General features: G+C 36.5%; 1 protein-coding gene across 7 annotated transcripts in view; it reads left to right on the forward strand.

Moving 5' to 3' along the window:
- ATP8A1 (ATPase phospholipid transporting 8A1) overlaps positions 1-19,182 on the forward strand; it is a 248,531-nt gene that overhangs the window by 23,506 nt on the left and 205,843 nt on the right. For 3 of the 7 annotated variants that reach the window (XM_017544899.2, XM_017544901.2, XM_017544897.2), the window contains exons 1-4: positions 7,542-7,689; positions 8,591-8,705; positions 9,993-10,092; positions 11,058-11,156. In XM_017544899.2, coding sequence (XP_017400388.1) covers positions 7,557-7,689; positions 8,591-8,705; positions 9,993-10,092; positions 11,058-11,156 — 447 coding nt within the window. In that variant the 5' untranslated portion in view covers positions 7,542-7,556. Of the gene's footprint in view, positions 1-7,541; positions 7,690-8,587; positions 8,706-9,992; positions 10,093-11,057; positions 11,157-19,182 lie in introns of those variants that run through there. The other 4 variants (XM_017544905.2, XM_017544903.2, XM_017544902.2 and 1 more) reach the window with 2 other exon arrangements.

Here is a 19,182-nt window from a genome sequence, read left to right on the forward strand (position 1 = left end):
GAATATGTTTAGGAAATAATATAATAGATATTCTGATTCCAATTACAGCCTTACTTATAATTGTAATAAAGTTGAGTCTGCAAAAAAACTTAATGGTTCTATAACCATATTACCAGGCAGCAGAATGATTTTGTATCTTGTTCTTGTCTCCCTCCTACCTACCACCCCTGCATTTCTGCTGCATAACCCCTATACAGATGACAATTTTGTAACAAAAAAAATTACTTATTTAATATTAATTTACCAAATTTCATGGCAAAATTTATTATTTTGCTGTCTACATTGATTTACACTGGTCACAACTATAAATGTTATCCAAAATAAGTAAATATTAATACCTACATTAGAGTCTTTAAGCCTTTTCCTTTTCCCTTATCAAGTATTTGTTGTTGTTGTTGTTGTTTTGTTTTTGAGACAGAGTTTCACTCTTGTTGGCCAGGCTGGAGTGCAATGGTGCGATCTTGGCTCACTGCAACCTGCACTTCCTGGGTTCAAGCGATTCTCCTGCCTCAGTCTCCTGAGTAGCTGGGATTACAGGCAGGCGTCACCATGCCTGGCTAATTTTTGTATTTTTAGTAGAGACAGGGTTTCTGCATGTTGGTCAGGCTGGTATCGAACTACTGACCTAAGGTTTATCTGCCCGCCTCTACCTCCCAAAGTCCTGGGATTACAGGTGTGAGCCACTGTGCCTGGCTCCATATCAAGTATTTTGAAGGGGAGATAAATCTCTGAGGAGGAGAATGTGACAGGAACTCTTTGAATGACAAGTATTGTGCTACAATGCTGACATAATGTCATCCTCACATTAACCATATTTTATGGGTGAGGAAGCTGAGACTCAGATGATTAAATAATTTGCCCATGTAGAAGTGTTATAATCTGAATTTGAACATATGTATGACTACATAGTCTATTTATTTCCTCCCACACCTGCCTTTCTGGTTTCATAAAAAAAAATTTTAGCTAGATTATTTACATATGCATGAGGAGCCAGGCACTTTACACATACATTATCTCATGTAATCTCCACAAACGCACGTAAGAGGGTAGCCAGCTAAAGGTTAATTATCTTGTCTAAAGTAACCAGAGCTCATAACTAGTAGACCTAAACATTTTCTCTCTTCTTAAGCATGATTCTTTAATGCCCTCCTTGATTATATTCTGTATTTTAAACATTATTGGTTACCATGTAATAATGAGAAAAATGATGCATGATATCTAAGGATTAAGGTTGTTTGGCTGTAAAGAGAATTCTATTCATTAAGTGGTTAATTGTTGTATTTACAATCCTAAAATAATGGGCAAAATTAATTTGAACAATATATTTAACCCAACACATCCAAAATATTATAAATTTAGCACATGATCAAAATAAAACATTGTGGGTGAGATTTTTAAAAGTCTTACATTTCTTTCATGTCTTGGGCTTTTGCTTGGTGTAGCGTCAGGTGGTGGTACTGTGGGGCATCATACAATTGTGAAGAGGTTATATGGCTCATGCCAACTCTGCCTCCAGAGGCATATAATGTGTGCATCCACTTCCTTTCTTCTCTGTCATCACAGTCTAACCCAGGACTCATCATCTTTTACCTGGATTATCACAGTATCCTCAGAATGGTTTTTCTACTTAAATCTGTCAGTGAATTCCTACTGCATAAAGAATATAAATTCAAGCTGTTACTGTTTCTCGCAATCTGGCCCAGCTTCTTTTTGTTTTATGCTCTGTTTACTATTAGTGGCCCTCATGTTCCCAGAAATGCCAGGCTCATTCTCTCCTCCAGGGCTTTTCCTGCTACTCCCCTTTTTGGGTTGACACTGCCCCTTATCTACCTTTATATATCATCAAGTTCTCAATTCAGCATCTCTTTGAGACATCTTCTCTGACAACTAAGTGTAAAATAGCAGCAGCTATAGTAGCATCACTAGCCCTGATAACAACAACAATGAAAATAGCTCACATTCCTTACTGAACTCTTACTAGTGCCAGGTATTGTTCTCTATATTTATGCACTAGGTCCTTACAACCACCCTTTGAGGCAAGGTGCCGTTATTTTTTCTATTATATACATAATGAAACTTAAGCACAGATAATTCTGTCAATTGTTCTATCAATCACTTGTTTATTTTCTTCCTCACTCTTAACATGATCTGTATTATGTTACTCTTCCCTAGAAAATAAGTCCCTGAGAGAGGACCTTATCTTATTTTCTGCTGTTTCCATAGCATTTTAAAAATGCATGGCACATACTAGATTCTTAAGTATGTTGAATGAATGAATGAATAACAGGTCTTATTGGATCATGGTATTTGGGATGAAAAATGGAATATTTCAGAGATGATACTTCTGTCATCCTATGAGCAGAGCAGAAGCCTTTCACTCATACTATTGAGCATTTTCTTCTGTTCCATTTACGGTGTGCATATAAGCATGTAATGATGAATCTGGGCAGACGAAGAAAGGAAGACTCTGTGTGATCATACTCAGCAACCCAGTAGTCACTGATCAGTAAGTACCAGGTAGTTGTTGGCAGCTGATTATAGTCACTTAGCTTTTCAAATATGGAAATCGAGTCACCGTAACAAACCACCATTTCACTTCATGACGAGTTTTGGCTACAGATTAAGGCAGGCAACTGTTGCTGTGAAACATCTCGTAAAGACTCGAGGAGGGAAATTTTTTTACTTTGTTTTTTAAAATTTCCCTGCTCTTCTGAACAAAACTATTGATCGTTTTAATGCCTGCTGCCCAGCAGGTATTAATTTCACAGGATTTTAGAGCTGAGAGTGAATGTCAGATTATTAGCCTAGCCTGGCTTCCCATTTTACAGAGGAAGAGAATAACCCCTAGGGATGGAGTGATTTCTGCAGGGTCACGTGGGTAATTGGTAGAAAAACGTGAGCTCACCTCACAACCCCTAAATGGGTTAAGTGATGAAACACTGTTCTGGGAAGATGGATACCTGCTCACTTCAGAGTCATAATTAGGATACTGACCCACCAGCATCCCTTGTTTTCTTGACAAATCAAATTATTGCTGGAAGCTGAAATGGTCACCAGGAGGATGCTGCTTATATATATTTATTTGGTAATACAAAGTAATATTTTCTTATTAGCACATTCAGTAGTTAAAAGTTATATGTGACTATTCCCTATACTGAAATTCTTGGTCCTTCAGAAGTTTAGAAATAGCATTTGGCCATTTTATAATGAAGAATATAAAATTTGGCCTCTTAATGTTTAGAATATGCATAAAATATGCATAGCAAATACTGGATAATTTTATTATTGCTTGAGATAAACCACAGTTCAGAAAACAAAATTGCTTTTCTGCTGGCGGGGGAAATAGGAATCAAGCAGAATATTGCAAACACTATATATGGAATTTTCAATATAGCTGGGATTCTGAATTACTGAATGATAATCTGCATTTGGCATAAATAAGGAAAAGTCTTCTCCTTGCTCATTTCAATAAAACCTAGACCAGAATCATTTATTCTGGGAGACTTGTTTGATTCTGACTGTTTTTAAGAAGTTACCTTGGAGAACACAATGTTGAAAGAAGCTAAGATTTCCCTGAAGCCATTATACAAATATGCTTTCATACACAGAAAATGATCCTAGCTTAGTTCCATTCTTCAAAGTGATAGGTGTATGAATTTGCCTGCCAATTTGCTCTATGAAACTTAATTTAAGAAGACTAATAGTGCTATTAGTGGATGTCAAATATCTGACTGAGCACCAAGGACATTGGGGTGAATGCCTGAGTCAGTCTCCTGGAGAATCCAAAATGTGAGGAAGGAGCATGTATCTGGTGTTACTATCATTATTTGCTTTGTGTGTCTGTGCTTGTGGGCCATGTTGAGATGCCTCCAACAACTTAGAAATTTGGGAAATGAGTATGCCTTCTCATTTCTTTGTAAGATCAACATATTTAGGAGCAAAGTCACCTGCAAGGGGGCCAGATTGGTTCCTAGGCCTGCAGGGTTTGGTAATCCCACTGGAAGATTAAATATCAATTTGTATTTGAAGATGAAAATGAGGATGGAGACGGTCAGGGAAGGAGTAAATCATTGGGTTAAACATTATCCTCAGTCTTCTCAGCACTGCGGAAGGGAAAAGAAGCATTAGCCAACAGACTTGAAGTATCGTGGCTCCATTGCCAAGATATTACAACAAACGTTTAAGAGGTTTGTCCTACAGATGCATCTACCCCTTTAGCAGGATTGGTTGCATCAGGCTGTGCTTCCCCAATGCTATGAGAGTCTTATTTCATCTAACCACTGGTGGGTGGGTTACTTTGATCATTTAACTTTCTACATAGGCCAATCTGGGAGAGTTGAATTGATTCTGGAACTTCAGTTAGTCTAGTTTCTATGGCTGTTATTGCTCATCATAAATTTACTGATTGTTGTTTGGATTCATACATCAAACCTACAGGCTTGGACAACGTATGTCTACTTGAAAGAGAAAAATCTGTTTCTTGTATATTACTAATCTGGTTTTGCTCGCTTGTTAATTCATTAGACTTTGAGGGCTTACTATGAACCAGAGGTATAATACGTAACTTACCATGTAGCAAGGGAAGCAGGTGAACTGTCAATTACACCACAAGGTAAAGAATTACCACCCCAAAACATTCTTCAACCTCTAACCCAGAAGACACCTCTAATTTTTATGAAAGGCTCAGCCTATGACTATATAATTATCTACCCTGTTAACTCATTAAGTATAATAGACATTTATAATATAGATTACATTTATTCAATCTATTACAATATTAGGTATTTAAGTACATTACATACATATTCCTTCATTTACTTCCAACTATTCCAGGAGATGAACACATAATATTTCTCTGTGATAGATTAGGAAATTGAAGCCTAGTGAAAGTAAATAACTGCCTAAGGTCATGTTTTATTCTTGGCTTTGCCATTTGCCAAATACTGTTCATTCGACTATACTTAATGTGGGGGTTTGAAACTATTGCATGGTGGGCTTCAGAGTTCAGTCTGAACCCAGAGAAGACGAATGGGTCACTGAGTGGATCTCGAAAGCAGTCAGTCGAATGCCTTGCAGTCCATTTCCATTAAATGTGCAAGTATTGTGTGCCCTCTTTGTGCAAGATTGTGCTAGGAAAAGCTGAGAGAGATACCAGAGCGCATGATTAAGAAGTGTTTCTTTCTGTCAGTAAATTTCACCTTTAGCATGACTTATGGACAAAGAAGGCTTCTGAAGGCCTGACCTACTGGGAAGACTCAGCAAGAACTGTTGCTAGATCAGAACTACACTCCCCTTCCTCTGCTTTCTGTGAGGGGATGACATAAAGCATCACAGTTTTCAGTAGTCCTTAGGAGTTAAGACAGGTGAATTAAAAACTATGAGTAAATTTTAATGACTTATGTGAACGAACTCTCTAAATTATTAAACAAATAGTAAGGGATATGGTTTCCCTCCTTAAAAGGAAGAATAAAACCATGTATAGGAAGGAACGCCATCTTAGTTTGGCCCTCTTTGTGGCAGGGTGGTAAGGGATTCTCCTATTTTGATTGCTTTTGTTACCACTCTACTCCAACAGCTCAGCTAGGCATTGCCCAGGTGTGCACAGGTAGCTCTTTATGTGCTTATTATAGCTGATGAAGATGGTGATACGCAAAGGAAATTTTAAAAATGAAATCATAAAATAGAATTATCTGGTACATATTGAATAGCTGTCGATTTTGAACGTAGCAAATGTGTTTTTGCCTCTAACCCAGAACTGTGAGATAAAAATTGCTACATACTTTCCTCCAAGTGTTGGTTCATTAATCAAATAGAAGAGCCTGTTTCTCTCTACACTGAGAGAGTCTTGATTGATAGTTTACTAACATTAAGTCTAGACCTAACCTGCCCATTTCTGCAATGTAAGATGATTTCATTGAAAAGTCTAATTATAATGATTACAAACTCTCACTTCAAAATTAGCAAGAATACTAGTCTTTTTCCCAAGTACCTTCATCAGAATATTGCTGAGGATCTCTGAGGTCAAGTATGTTCACTAGGATATTTCTGAGAACCTCCAAGGTTGCTATGCCTGTTTACTGCTAGCTGGCTGTCACCTGCTAGGAGTCAACAGATAAAACGGATGCATAACACAAGGAAATAACTGCACCTACAACCTCTGGCCTTTAGACATTCTGGGAGTGGGTTTCAGGTGCCTGTTGGCTCTCCATGTCACTGCTGAGGAGACAAAGGAGAGGTGCCTGCCAGCTCACTGGCGGAGAGCCTCGCTCCCTGCTTTCGGTGGAGATCTCCTTCCCCAGGCTTTCTGTATACATTCAGCTTCGTGTACAACATCTTGCCAAAGCTTTTCTGTAGTACCTGGGTAAAGAAACCCTGTGATATCCTGTGCTCAGAGCCATCCAGTCCCTTCAGTGGTCCCACCCCTGGCAACAGGTTACAATTTAGACTTTTCCCCATTTTGGCGAGTTTTCTCTTTAAAGATCCCTTACTTTCTGACCTAGGTTGGGCCCCTAGGATTCTTTTAATTACTCTGATTTCCACATAAGGGATGGGATTGATTCCAATCCCTTTAGTTCAAGGAAAATCCTTTGCCCCACAGAAATTCATGAATACAAATTAATATCTGAGGGGGAGATGCAGTATCCAACTGCTTCCAGTGGATAGCAGTATCTAGTGCTCTCCTAGCAGCATTTGAGACCCCCGTGTAAGTAGGTGTGTCTGGAGGGAGTAACACCCAGCTTCTCAGCTAAGGACATCCCAGGGCCATGCCTTCAAAAGTTCCATTACATAAATACAAGACTCAAAAGTCCATTATGTAAAGTAAATACAACACAACCTGAGAACACCAGCTCAGAGTGGAGTGGAGAGTTGGTTTTTTCAAGGCTCTCTCTCTAATACCAGCGAGGCTAGGAACAGCACATTCTGGTCTTTGTGCTACCATGAAGGAAGAGCTAATAAAGGACTCTTAATTTTCTTAAAGGTTGATCTCCCTTTATTGATAATCCATGTGTGAAATTTCTATTATATGAAACTAGAGAGAGAACTAATGTGTTTAGAACATGATGTAAAAAACCTGTGAAAGACTGACCGTGAGCAAAGCTGCTGATTGAGTCTGAAACCATAAAATGGGTGTAACAGTACCTAATAGCCATGTGAACTCCAGGGTGATAAGGATACAATGTGCCTCTCCCCCATGCCCCTCCTACTTGGAAAGCTTTCAGTGGCTGGCTGCCAAGCAGAGCGCAGGGTCCTCTGGGACCTGGCCTGTGTGTTTCCTCAGCATGATTTCTCATCCGTCTCTACCTTGCCTTCTGTCTGTGCTCCAGCAGCACTGCCCTGTTTGCTCTCCCCTGCACACATGACACTGTTTCTCACACCCTAGTCCCCTGTGCTATGCTTCTCACCTCTGGTTTCATACTGTAACAAATCCCACAGATCAGCTTTTTATGTACTTTGTTAACTGCACTTGGCCGTCAGTTGTTTTTTTATCATTGGGTGGAGCAGCTTTTCTTGACCTCAAAAAACAGTAAAATAACCACTCCTTTGTCATTGGGTGTATGTATTCGGCAAACATTGGGTACCTGCTGTTTGTTGGCGCTAGTGTTAAGAAGATGAGTAGCACACCATCTATGGCCCTAAGGAGTTCCCATTCTGGTAGGGGGAACTTGACTCAGGCAGCAACAAAACCTGGTTAGTGTTTTGCTGAAGAGTGGGGAGGTTCAGAGGGCTGTGGAAACGCAGAGAAGTTTCCCTAACTTTAATATCATAGAACACTTCAGAAGAAACCACATGTCAGCAGGCCTTATGGGAAAAGTTGGCACTGGCTAGGCAGAAAAGAGAAAAAAAATGGGTTTTGGTAATACAGTACTATTGTCACCCCTTTGATTTCCACTAGAAGGTACAAAAAGCCATTTAAAATACTATCTGTTCATATTCTGTATTATAAATTGTATGTATTTTTGAAAGTGTTTGTCAACATTGTAACAAAGTACCTGGTTGAATCTATTGCATTGTTTCAGTGATTATGAGATGACTTGAAGTGCTCTTGAGAATTTTAAAATTCATTTGTGAACGTGAATTCTAGCTAGAGAAAAAAATAGGTGATGATAGTGAGTTGGCTCTTTGTTATGGTTTCCTATTTAAACCTTACTGTTTATCTTTTCTTCTGTCTTCATCTGGGGAAAAAAAACAGAAAAGCATTAAATGCATATGCTTAAATTTTTGACTATATTTTAAATTACCTTTATCTTGTTAGTTTTACTTAAAACTGTAATTTAAACCAGTTAAAAATTAATTTTTACTTCTGGACATCTTTTTATGTAATGGAAGGAAATAAGTTGAATACTTACGGGGGAAATTTAAAGCTTATGTTATGTCTTGTTTTTGACATGGCTCAGGTTTTACCTGACTATTAAATGCTACCCTTTAAATCTAGTAGAACTGTTAAATATGGGGATGTTACTTTTTATTAGAAACAACAGTAAGGGGAAGCAAGTAGCTTTTAACAGATTTCATATTCTAGACTAGTTAGGAAATGTGGATTGGACCGTAACACATTTCCTGTCCAATAAGAAGATGAACTCTTTTTAAGGTTATGAGAAGACAGATGATGTTTCAGAGAAGACCTCACTGGCTGACCAGGAGGAAGTGAGGACTATTTTCATCAACCAGCCCCAGCTGACAAAATTCTGTAATAACCATGTCAGGTAAGAACTACCAAAGAATGCCATGAGACCAGCCAACTGAGCAGAGCTGGTTAGGTCAAAATGAAAATGCTTGCAAAGAGCTTTCTGGACATTCAGTTAATATTTGAGAGCTCCGTTGTGGCAGTGTGAATAGTCTGTTTTTCCATCTTCTATGCCATAGAGAAATATTAATAAGAATCTGGAAATAGCAAGGAGCAGAAAGAATAAGCACCCATTCACTGCCAATTCTTCATGATCTGAATAATGGAATCTGCTTATGTGTAAATGCCTCTGTCCTAAACCTGTTAATACAGAGATGAATTACTGGTTTTGGTTAACAAATTTTAACATTTTAGAAGAGGTCTTTGCAATTCTGCTCTGAGAATTCCTTTTGATTATGTAAGTCTTTAAATATTGTTTTTTGATAGTTGTGAAATTTAGTATGGTGTGGAGGGATGGAGGGCTGCGTGAATTACTTCACTGCACAATTGTGTTTTAGTTCCAACAATAATGTGAAAAGTATCTGCATAAGCACTGGCCACTTAGGCAGCTTCTAGGAACACATAAACACCTCCAGTGCTAGTAAAGTGTTTTTCCAGTGGCAGAGTTACTAGATTTAAGAAGTGCCCACTTAAAATTAATATGTACAACTTCAAATTCTAGAGTAAAGTTTCTCAGCGTGGGTAGTGTGACATGTGTCTCTTTATTCTCCTTTCTGTTTGATAAACATGAGGAAGATCTGGATGTTTCTAAGACCTAAGTGGTTATATCTTACTGATGTGGGCATATCTGGTGTGTTTAGTGTGGATTTCTAGCCAAGTTCCTGAAGTGGCAGTAAAGAAAATTCAAGCAGAACCCCGGAAATCTCCCTGAATTTATCCAGGAAAGCCATCTCTGTTTACAAGTGTCTGATCAAATTGCTGATTTGGGGGGTTTTTTTTGCAAGATTATATTTTCTAGTCCCATGTTGTACTCTATCTTATGGAGGGCTGGAGCCCTTTAGCTCCAAAGTTGCTCTTCTTTGTAAGCTACTTCTAGTAATGTTAAGCAGGATAATTAAAAATCTTTCAGCCAAAAAGGACAAAAGATTATGCAAAAAATAGAACCTGTGGTATTCACTGTTTATTATTCATTTAACATTTTCACGATTTTTCGTTTAAGTTAATGACCCTTTACAATATTTTCCTAATTTGAAACAGGCAGTAAATGTTTCTTACCTAATTTTTTTATATGGTAGTAACAGAACTTTGTAAGTATGGATGCTAATCATGGAGAAGTTTTATGCTACTTTTCATTTTTGTTTTCTAGCACTGCAAAATACAACATAATCACATTCCTTCCAAGATTTCTCTACTCTCAGTTCAGAAGAGCTGCTAATTCATTTTTTCTCTTTATTGCACTGCTTCAGGTAAAGTCATATCATAAAACCTTGTCAAATATTCAGGTACTAATAAATGTTATGTCCAGGACTAATCCCCTGAGGTTTATCTAAATGCTGAGAGATAAACTGGTTTTGATGGGCATATTTCTGGCTGCTGCTGCAAGCAGTGTTGGAATCCACTACTTTTTCAAGCCCTTTGATCATTTTTATCAGCTTATTTTGGATGTTCTATAAATTTGATGTGGGAAGGACTATTCATTTTGGGTGGTAAAGGGGATAGGACACTTTCTTAAAATGTTAATTGTCATAGTAAAAGTATCAACTCTGAACCCTAGAATGCATGAATTTAAATCTTGTGCTTCTCTTTGTATTTAAATTAGTTGTATTCAGAAAAAGTTTTATTTTATTAAAAAGTAGCATATTGAACATAGGCTTGAATTTGAAAAAATTTTTTCATTGAACTTGAAAATAAAAAAATTTAAAAACACAACAAAACTCTTATAACTACTCTTAAATGGTGGGTATATATCCTTCTGGTCTTTTTTTCTTCTCCCAAGCATTGTTTATTGATTTAGTTTACCCTCCTAAGCATTGTTTATTAATTTAGTTTACAAAAAGGGGATCATAGAATTCCTATTTTTTTGTAACCTGCTGTATTTATATAACGTGTGGATATTTTCCACACATATTTATCATTGTGTTTCTAAAATATCATTTTAATAGTTATATTTTAGTGAATAGATATACTGTAACTTACGTAACCAATCTTCAGTGGAGGCTATAGTCCTATACACAACTGCTTACCATGAAAATAACATGCTTTTCCAGTACTTACTAGATACGAACAAATTACCTCACCCAGCATAAGTCAGCCAAGATAGTAAAACCAGTGAGGCATATTTTAAGAAGGCACTAAGACTGTTTTCTTGAATGTATTTTACATTTTCTAGTTCTCATTGATTTCTCTCTTGCCTGTTTTTTTCCCCAAATAGCAAATACCTGATGTATCACCAACAGGTCGTTACACAACACTGGTTCCTCTCTTATTTATTTTAGCTGTGGCAGCTATCAAAGAGATAATAGAAGATATTGTAAGTATTCTATTTTTTTCATATATATGCAACTTTTAATTTATAGATGTTTTTAAATATTAGTTTTTTCTTAAATTATTATTGGCATGGACTGTTTACAATATCATTTAACTTCAAAATGTATAGAATATGTTTTTACCCCTGAAGTTATTTTTTGTTTTCTGTAATATTGCTTAATGTTGGTTCAGTGTTCTATTGCATGTATAGTTTAGCAAATAAAAGAAATTAATTTACTGTAATAATTGGCTTGAGGAGAAAAGTACATTTGAACATTATTTTCAATCAAATTAAATGAAAAAACCTCCAAATTAGATAAATGATATTTTTTACTATTTTCTATTTTTTAATTTAAATAATTTTAATAATTTTCACTTTATTAATTAAATGCCTTTGATTCCTTCTCACCTTATTTAGTAGTTCTAAGTTTCTTTTTCCTTTTAGTTTCTTTTCCCTAAGTTTCTTTTCCCTTTTCCTCATTTTAGTAAAAGAAAGTAACAGTAACCAAATTTGCTATTTTTATTATTCCATAGTAATGAGAGAAAGGGGAAGTCACTTTCTCCTTTATAAAGCTAATTCTGCCAAATAAATTCAGGCCTTTTTTCTATTTTAACTGTCTTTCTTGAGGAAACCAATGTTTTGTTTTGGTTTGGTTTTTTCCTATTCTTTAAAATATATATATATATATATATATATATATATATATATCTCATACATACATATANACACACACACACACACACACACACACACACACACACACACTTTTAAGTTCAGGGGTATATGTGCAGGTTTGTTACATAGGTAAACATGTGTCATAGGGTTTTGTTGTACAGATTGTTTTATCACCCAGGTATTAAGCTGAGTATCCATTAGTAACTTTTAGTTATTTTTACTGATCCTCTCCCCCTTCCCACCCTCCAATCTCCAATGGATCCCAGTGTATGTTGTTTCCCTCTGTGTCCCTGTGTTCTCATCATTTAGCTCCCACTTACAAGTGATGACACATGGTATTTGGTTTTCTGTTCCTCTGTTAGTTTTCTAAGAATAATGGCCTCCATCTCCATTCATGTCCCTGCAAAGGACATGATCTCGTTCTTTTTTATGGCTGCATAGTGTTCCATGGTGTATATGTACCACATTTTCTTTATTCAGTCTATCATTGTTGGAGGTTTAGGTTGATTTCATGTCTTCGCTATCGTGAATAGTGCTGAAATGAACATACACATGCATGTATCTTTATAATAGAATAATTTATATTCCTTTGGGTATATACCCAGTAATGGGATAGCTGAGTCAAATGGTAGTTCTGTCTTTAGGTCTTTGAGGAATCACCACACTGTCTTCCACAATTATCAAAACTAATTTACACTCCCACCAACAACGTATAAGCGTTCCTTTTTCTCCACTACCTCAACAGTATCTGTTATTTTTTGACTTTTTAATAATGGCAATTCTGACTGGCATAAGATGGCATCTCTGTGGATTTGATTTGCATTCCTCTAATCAGTGATGTTGAGCTTTTTTTTTCCATATGTTTCTCTACTGCATGTATGTCTTCTTTTGAGAAGTATCTGTTCATGTCCTTTGCCCACTTTTTAATGGGGTTGTTTGTTTTTTTCTTGTAAATTTAAGTTCCTTATAGATGCCAGATATTAGACCTTTGTCAGATGCATAGTTTGCAAGTGTTTTGTCCCATTCTGTAAGTTGTCTGCTGTAAGTTGTGTGTTTACTCTGTTAGTTTTTTTTTTTCTTTTTTGCTATGCAGAAACTCATTAGTTTAATTAGATCTAATTTGTCAATTTTCCTTTTGTTGGAATTGCTTCTGGCATCTTTGTCATGAAATCTTTGCCCATGCCTATGTCCTGAATGATGGTGGCTAGGTTTTCTTCTAGGGTTTTCATAGTTTGGGGTTTTATATTTAAGTCTTTTGTTTTGTTTTGTTTTGTTTTGTTTTGTTTTGTTTTGTTTGAGATGGAGTCTCGCTCTGTTTCCCAGGCTGGAGTGCAGTGATGCAACCTCAGCTTACTGCAGCCTCTGCCTCCCGGGTTCAAGTGATTTTCCTACCTCAGCCTCCCAAGTAGCTGGGACTATAGGCATGCACCACCATGCCTAGTTTATTTTGCATTTTTAGTAGAGACAGGATTTACCCATGTTGGCCAGGCTGGTCTTGAACTTCTGACCTTAGGTGATCCACCTACACTGGCCTCCCAAAGTACTGGGATTACAGACGTGAGCCACTGTACCTGGCCTTCATTTAAGTCTTTAATTCATCTAGAGATTAGTTTTGTATATGGTATAAGGAAAGGGTCTAGTTTCAGTCTTGTACACTTGGATAACCAGTTATCCCAGCATCACTTATTGAATAGGGACTCCTTTCCCCATTGCTTGTTTTTGTCAGCTTTGTTAAAGATCAGATTGTTGTAGGTGTGCAGTCTTATTTCTGGGTTCTCTATACTGTTTCATCGGTCCATGTGTGTTCTTGTACTAGAACCATGCTGTTTTGGTTACTATAGCCCTGTACTATAGTTTGAAGTTGGGTAGCATGATTGATACCTCCAGCTTTGTTCTTTTTGCTTAGGATTGCCTTGGCTGTTTGGGCTCTCTTTTTGGTTCCATATGAATTTTAAAATAATTAAATTTTAAACTATTCATTGAAATTCTGTGAAGAATTCATTGACTTTCTGTGAAGAATGTCAATGGTAGTTTAATGGGAATAGCACTGAATCTATAAATTGCTTTGAGCTGTATGGCTATTTTTATTATATTGATTCTTCTATTCGGACCATAGAATGTTTTGCTTTTGTTTTGTCGTCTCTGATTTCATTGAGTAGTGGTTTGTAGTTTTCCTTGTAGAGATCTTTTACCTCCCTAGTTAGCTGTATTCCTAGGTATTTTATTCTAAAATAATTATTTGCCAGTCTGAGATGACAGTCTGTTAAGCCATAGGAAAGTAAGATGGTAAGGCAAGGAATCGCTGAAAAATTGTTTAGAATGCTCCAATTTAAATTTACACAAACATTAACATTTTTTCTACAGAGCATTGAATTGGGATCTTATTAAGATGGCATGTGCCATATTAGAAATTGATTAATTGAACATTTAGATCATCAGTTTTTTCCAAGTAAGAGTAGAAACAGATATTGTACATGTGTATGCATGTGTGTAAAACAGCATAGTCCTCTTGACTGGAAATGACATACTTGTTGGGGATCCCTAGCTTAGAAGTTTAAGACATTCCCACCTGTATTGCTCCACACAGACTTGCCAAATTTTATATCGTGGTAGGACTTGGCAGTCCTCAGGGATTGGTCTTTACTACACTTTTGTCACTTTCTTTGCCTTATGGACTTCCCTTTTCTTGTTTAACCTAATTTTCATTCAGCACCTTTAATTTACTAGGCATTGTGCTAGTGTTTTTTGCAAATATTTTTCTCATTTAATTTTGTCAATAACTTTGAAATTTGGATGTTAACCCAATTTTAAAAGTAAGGAGTTATGTAACTTGTCCAATGAAGTGATAGAATTTTGTCCTGTCCAGTGCTGTTGGCTCTGTATGATTGTGAAGAGTCACCAATAATAATATTAACATTTATTGTGCTTCTATGTTGTACTTACTCTATGTCCTTTACATTTACTAAATCTTATAACAACCCTTTAAAGTGTATTGATCTTATCCCTGTTTTACAGATAGGAGGCGGGTGGGGTACGGTAACTTGTCCAGGGTCACAGCTGAGGCTGTCAGAATTCAAACAAGGCGTTTTGGCTCCAGATTCCTGCTTTATATCACTACTCAAAACTGCCTTTCCTGTCTGTTTTGTTTTGTTCCCTAACAAAGCAAAGCTATAATCACTGTGGCTATGGTTTCTAGTACTCCATCTTTGAAATCAAATTGTATCCAAGAAGTTTTTTTTTTTTTTTTAGCAGAACTGTTTTGTTATAATATAATAATTGAATGCTATTAGAATGCCACTAATCATGCAGTCCTAAATAATGTGATAATAGTATTGTGAGATAATAGTATCATATGAAGTAGTTTTCCAGTGAAATCACTGTTAAGAAATTGACTAGAAATTGTAAGGGTAGTTTAACAAGAAGTTTATGTCAAACTGTAACGTGATAGAAAGTTTGAAAGAATACTCCCTAAAATAAGGGAAATATCGTATAACAATTTAGACAGTTGGACAAAGAGCTATCTTTATCAGTGAGAATAAGGAATACATCTGTTCATTCATCCATTCAGCAAGAACATCTGAAGTACGCTTGAGGTGCCAGACATTCATTAGATATGTATGAGGATGTGTGAAACTTTTGCTTTGGTGGTAATCATGTCTCGTATGTCAGCGGCTTAACAAGTAAGTTTGTTTTTCACTTACTCAAAGACACATGATGGAGGATATCAGAGATTCAGCCCGAATCAAGGTTCTGCTTTGGGGAGTATTGGTGATTACTGTAGCAAGGGTGGGAACAGGGGATGAATCTCACTTCTTCTATGTGTTGGCCCAGAAGTAGTACACACATCTGTTTATAGCTCAGTTTTAGAACTAGTGACATGGCAAAGAGAAGGTGTTATCTCAAGGTCCATGGAAGTGAGGAGCTGGATATTGGTGAAGACTGCTCATGGCTGCCACTAATACATCAGTGAACGAAGCAGAGATTACAATCTAGTAAACTTTTCTATATTCTATTAATGTTTTTAAATATATACATATGTATAGATTAAAATACAATAAGAATTGCTGCAGGTAAGATACTGAAGACTTACCCACTCCAGTGTATTCTATTGTGATGCTTTAGACAACTTAACATGATTTTCTATTTTTATTTGTTAATAACAGATAACACACATCCTTGAAAATACTCTAAAATTGATGGAGAACTCTTTTCTAAAAAGCTGTATAGGCTAAATCCTAGTGCTTATGATAAAGATCAAATTTGTTAAACTGATAAATATTTACCACAAAACATGTTTCCTCTTTGCTATAAACTTGTTAATTTAAATACTAGTAGACTTTATTCATTATAAAACAGTTATTCAAAGTCTACAACGTGTAGGTACCAAATACTGAGACTATGTTAGGGAGTAAAAGTAGCCATGATAGAGTTTATATGCAGTAGGGGAGATCAACATTAATCAAGTAATTACACTGGCAAGAATTTCTTGAACCCTGGAGATGGAGGTTGCAGTGAGCTGAGATCATGCCACTGCCCTCCAGCCTGGGCAACAGAGCGAGACTCTGTCTCAAAAAAATTTATTTTCACATTAGGCTATTAATGAGAATTAAATGATGTACATGAAGTCATTAGAATAATGCCTAGTATATAGTAAGTGATGAATAAATGTTAACTGTATTATCATCTAGAGATCCTTTTGGCTAAGCAGTGGAAAATTGATTGCAAGGAAAACAGAGCATTTGTGCAGACTAGTTAGAAGAATATTCTAGTTGTTAGTATAAAAAAATGAAGCTATATTAGACTAAGTAGGTATGGTAGAGATGGTAAAAAGTAGGAAAATGAATTTACTACATTTTTAAGAGTCAAACTGACAAGACATCACTATCTAACATGCTACATACCCTATTCTATCCACAACCACTGGAATGTAAGCTCCATGTAAGCAAGGGGTTTTGTCTCTTGTTTGTTGCTGTAGTCTCAGCAGCAGTAACAGGGCCTAGCACATAGTCAGTGTTTAGTAATATTTATTGAGTGAAGGAATGGCTTGGATAGGAATGAAAGGTAGACAAAGGTATAAGAATGACTCTGAAGTTCCTGGTTTGCGTAAATGAGTGGCATGTGTTTCCATGTCTGAGACAAGGACCAGGTCTTGGGGATTAAGGTCACCGGTTGCCTAGTGGACAGTGAGATTGCCAGAGAGATGTCAAAGAGGCAACCAGATATAACTGTTGAGCTGAGGTGAGAATTTTGGCTGGTGTATACTTATGTACTGGTTATAATTGAAACTGCAGATATGAAAGAGTTGGAAGAAGAGATTGTGGAGTGAGAAGTGAGGAGGGCCAGGGAGTAAGCCTTGAGCAATACCATCGCTGAATAGCAAGTAGGCAGAGGAGACAAGCAGATGGAAAACCAGCAATGATGTGATAAATACCTAAGAAGGGAAGAGTTTCCAGAAGGAGGGAGTGGTCAGCATTGCACACTGTGTAGCCTGAAGTTCATAACACTGTTTATACAATACAGTTTATTGGTGTGCTGTCGATCTAATACTGATGATATTAAATAATTCATTAGCCCTCAGTAAATGAATTCTGATTATGACACAGTTGAGGTATTTGAACTCATAGAATAACTTAATTTTTTTCTGAACTATTGGTTTTAGAAGAAATGATCTCATCAAGGTACAAAAGTTAGATGCTTTTATGCCTGTTAAAGTAAACCTTTAGTATAGTCACCACACTTGTTTCATGACAAGTAACCTAATTTATTCTGTGATGGGAAGATAAAGGAAAGAGATGCTCTTGTGCAGGAATTCTCTGTAGATGGAAAGCGATGTTTAAGATTGCCTTGGGTTTCACTAAGATTAAATTTCCTCTTGGAAGTGGAATGTTTCATTAATTAGCTTTTATTTGTCTCCTTTAGTTGGAAATCTAACCATTATCTCTTATATTTTAGAAATATCTGTGCCTCCTTTGAATATCTAAATTTACCTTGGACTGTTATTTTGGATCGCTTTCTAATTTTTTTATAATCTAATAAGCAAAACTAATATTTTCAAAGTTCTATAACTACAGAGTCTCTACTGATGCTACACATTTAACAGAGCTTTAAACATTTGAGAATCTTTTTTGGCAAACCGTGCTTGCTTTTGGAAGCAATAATATGCCTATTAAAAGTCAACATTAATACACTTTTATGAGTGATTATTTTATACCGAAAAGGAGTGCTAGTGTGTTCCTGCATGTCAGTGTGGGATGAATCATTCTCAACAATTCTTTCTCAGAGGCATTTTAAATGGTCTGTTTGCATTTTGTGCAGTTCAGTAGCTGATTGTTTCCACGAACTGAGTGTACGCTGCCAGCTCTTATCTGTTCCTCTTGGGTGTTGCTGTATCCTGGAGGAGTACTAATGCACACCTCTAGATTTTTCTCTTGCAGTGTTTTCATATGTGCACTGTGATTCTAAAAACTATGTTTTTTCTCAAATGGAAAACTTAGGAACTCATTTGTTTTACATTTGTTCCAATCATGTTATAGTCAGGTACGCACAGCTAAATTAGACTTCGGGCTTTATATGATAGGATCTTTGAGCAAACAGTGAGATACACTCAACACTTTTCTGCAGTGTTAATAGAGTCAGATGAGTTATACTTGATGCTGTAAGTTTAGACCGAAGCCATGGAAAACCTCTAAGTGAACCAGAGAGAAAATAGCTTCAACAGCCACTCAAATTCTCACCTTTCCTCTGACCTCTGTTTCTTCTTTTTACCCACTGCTATAAAACCTTGGCTTATGCAACTCTTTAAACTTATCTAGACTTAGACTAACTCACTTATTTATTGTTTAATTTTGTAGATGCTTTTGGGAGGAAGGAGAATATGATAAGATTATGTAATTCAGTGGCCTTCAGTTGCAAGTAGTGGGAGGAGGGAGTGCTGGGGAGCAGGGAGCAGGAGAGACTCTATGCCAATGGTAGATGTCGTTGGTTCAAGTCATTGACAGTCATCAGCACATCATTAAATTATAGATAATTATAAATTATCAACCTAATGATATATTGAATTTCATGAGAAGCTGAAAATATATCAATACTGTTATTAAATTATAGTTATTATACATCATTCTCTCAGTAAATCTCCTTTTTAAAGTGAGTTATTAAAGCAAAATACTAAATCATCCTTTCAGTTCATACTTTTCTAGTACATTAAAATTTTAAACTTACCTGTGTGGCTGACAGAAGATCCTTGTGAGGACCACAGATGTGTGCTCTCAGAAGAGGAGCACTCTATGGAGATGCTGGGGATTGTTCTTTCCATTTTAAAATTCCTAGGTGTGCTCTAATTCTTCCCATCACCACT

The sequence above is a fragment of the Cebus imitator genome, unplaced genomic scaffold (genome assembly GCF_001604975.1).
Source record: "Cebus imitator isolate Cc_AM_T3 unplaced genomic scaffold, Cebus_imitator-1.0 Scaffold173, whole genome shotgun sequence".
NCBI lineage: Eukaryota > Metazoa > Chordata > Mammalia > Primates > Cebidae > Cebus > Cebus imitator.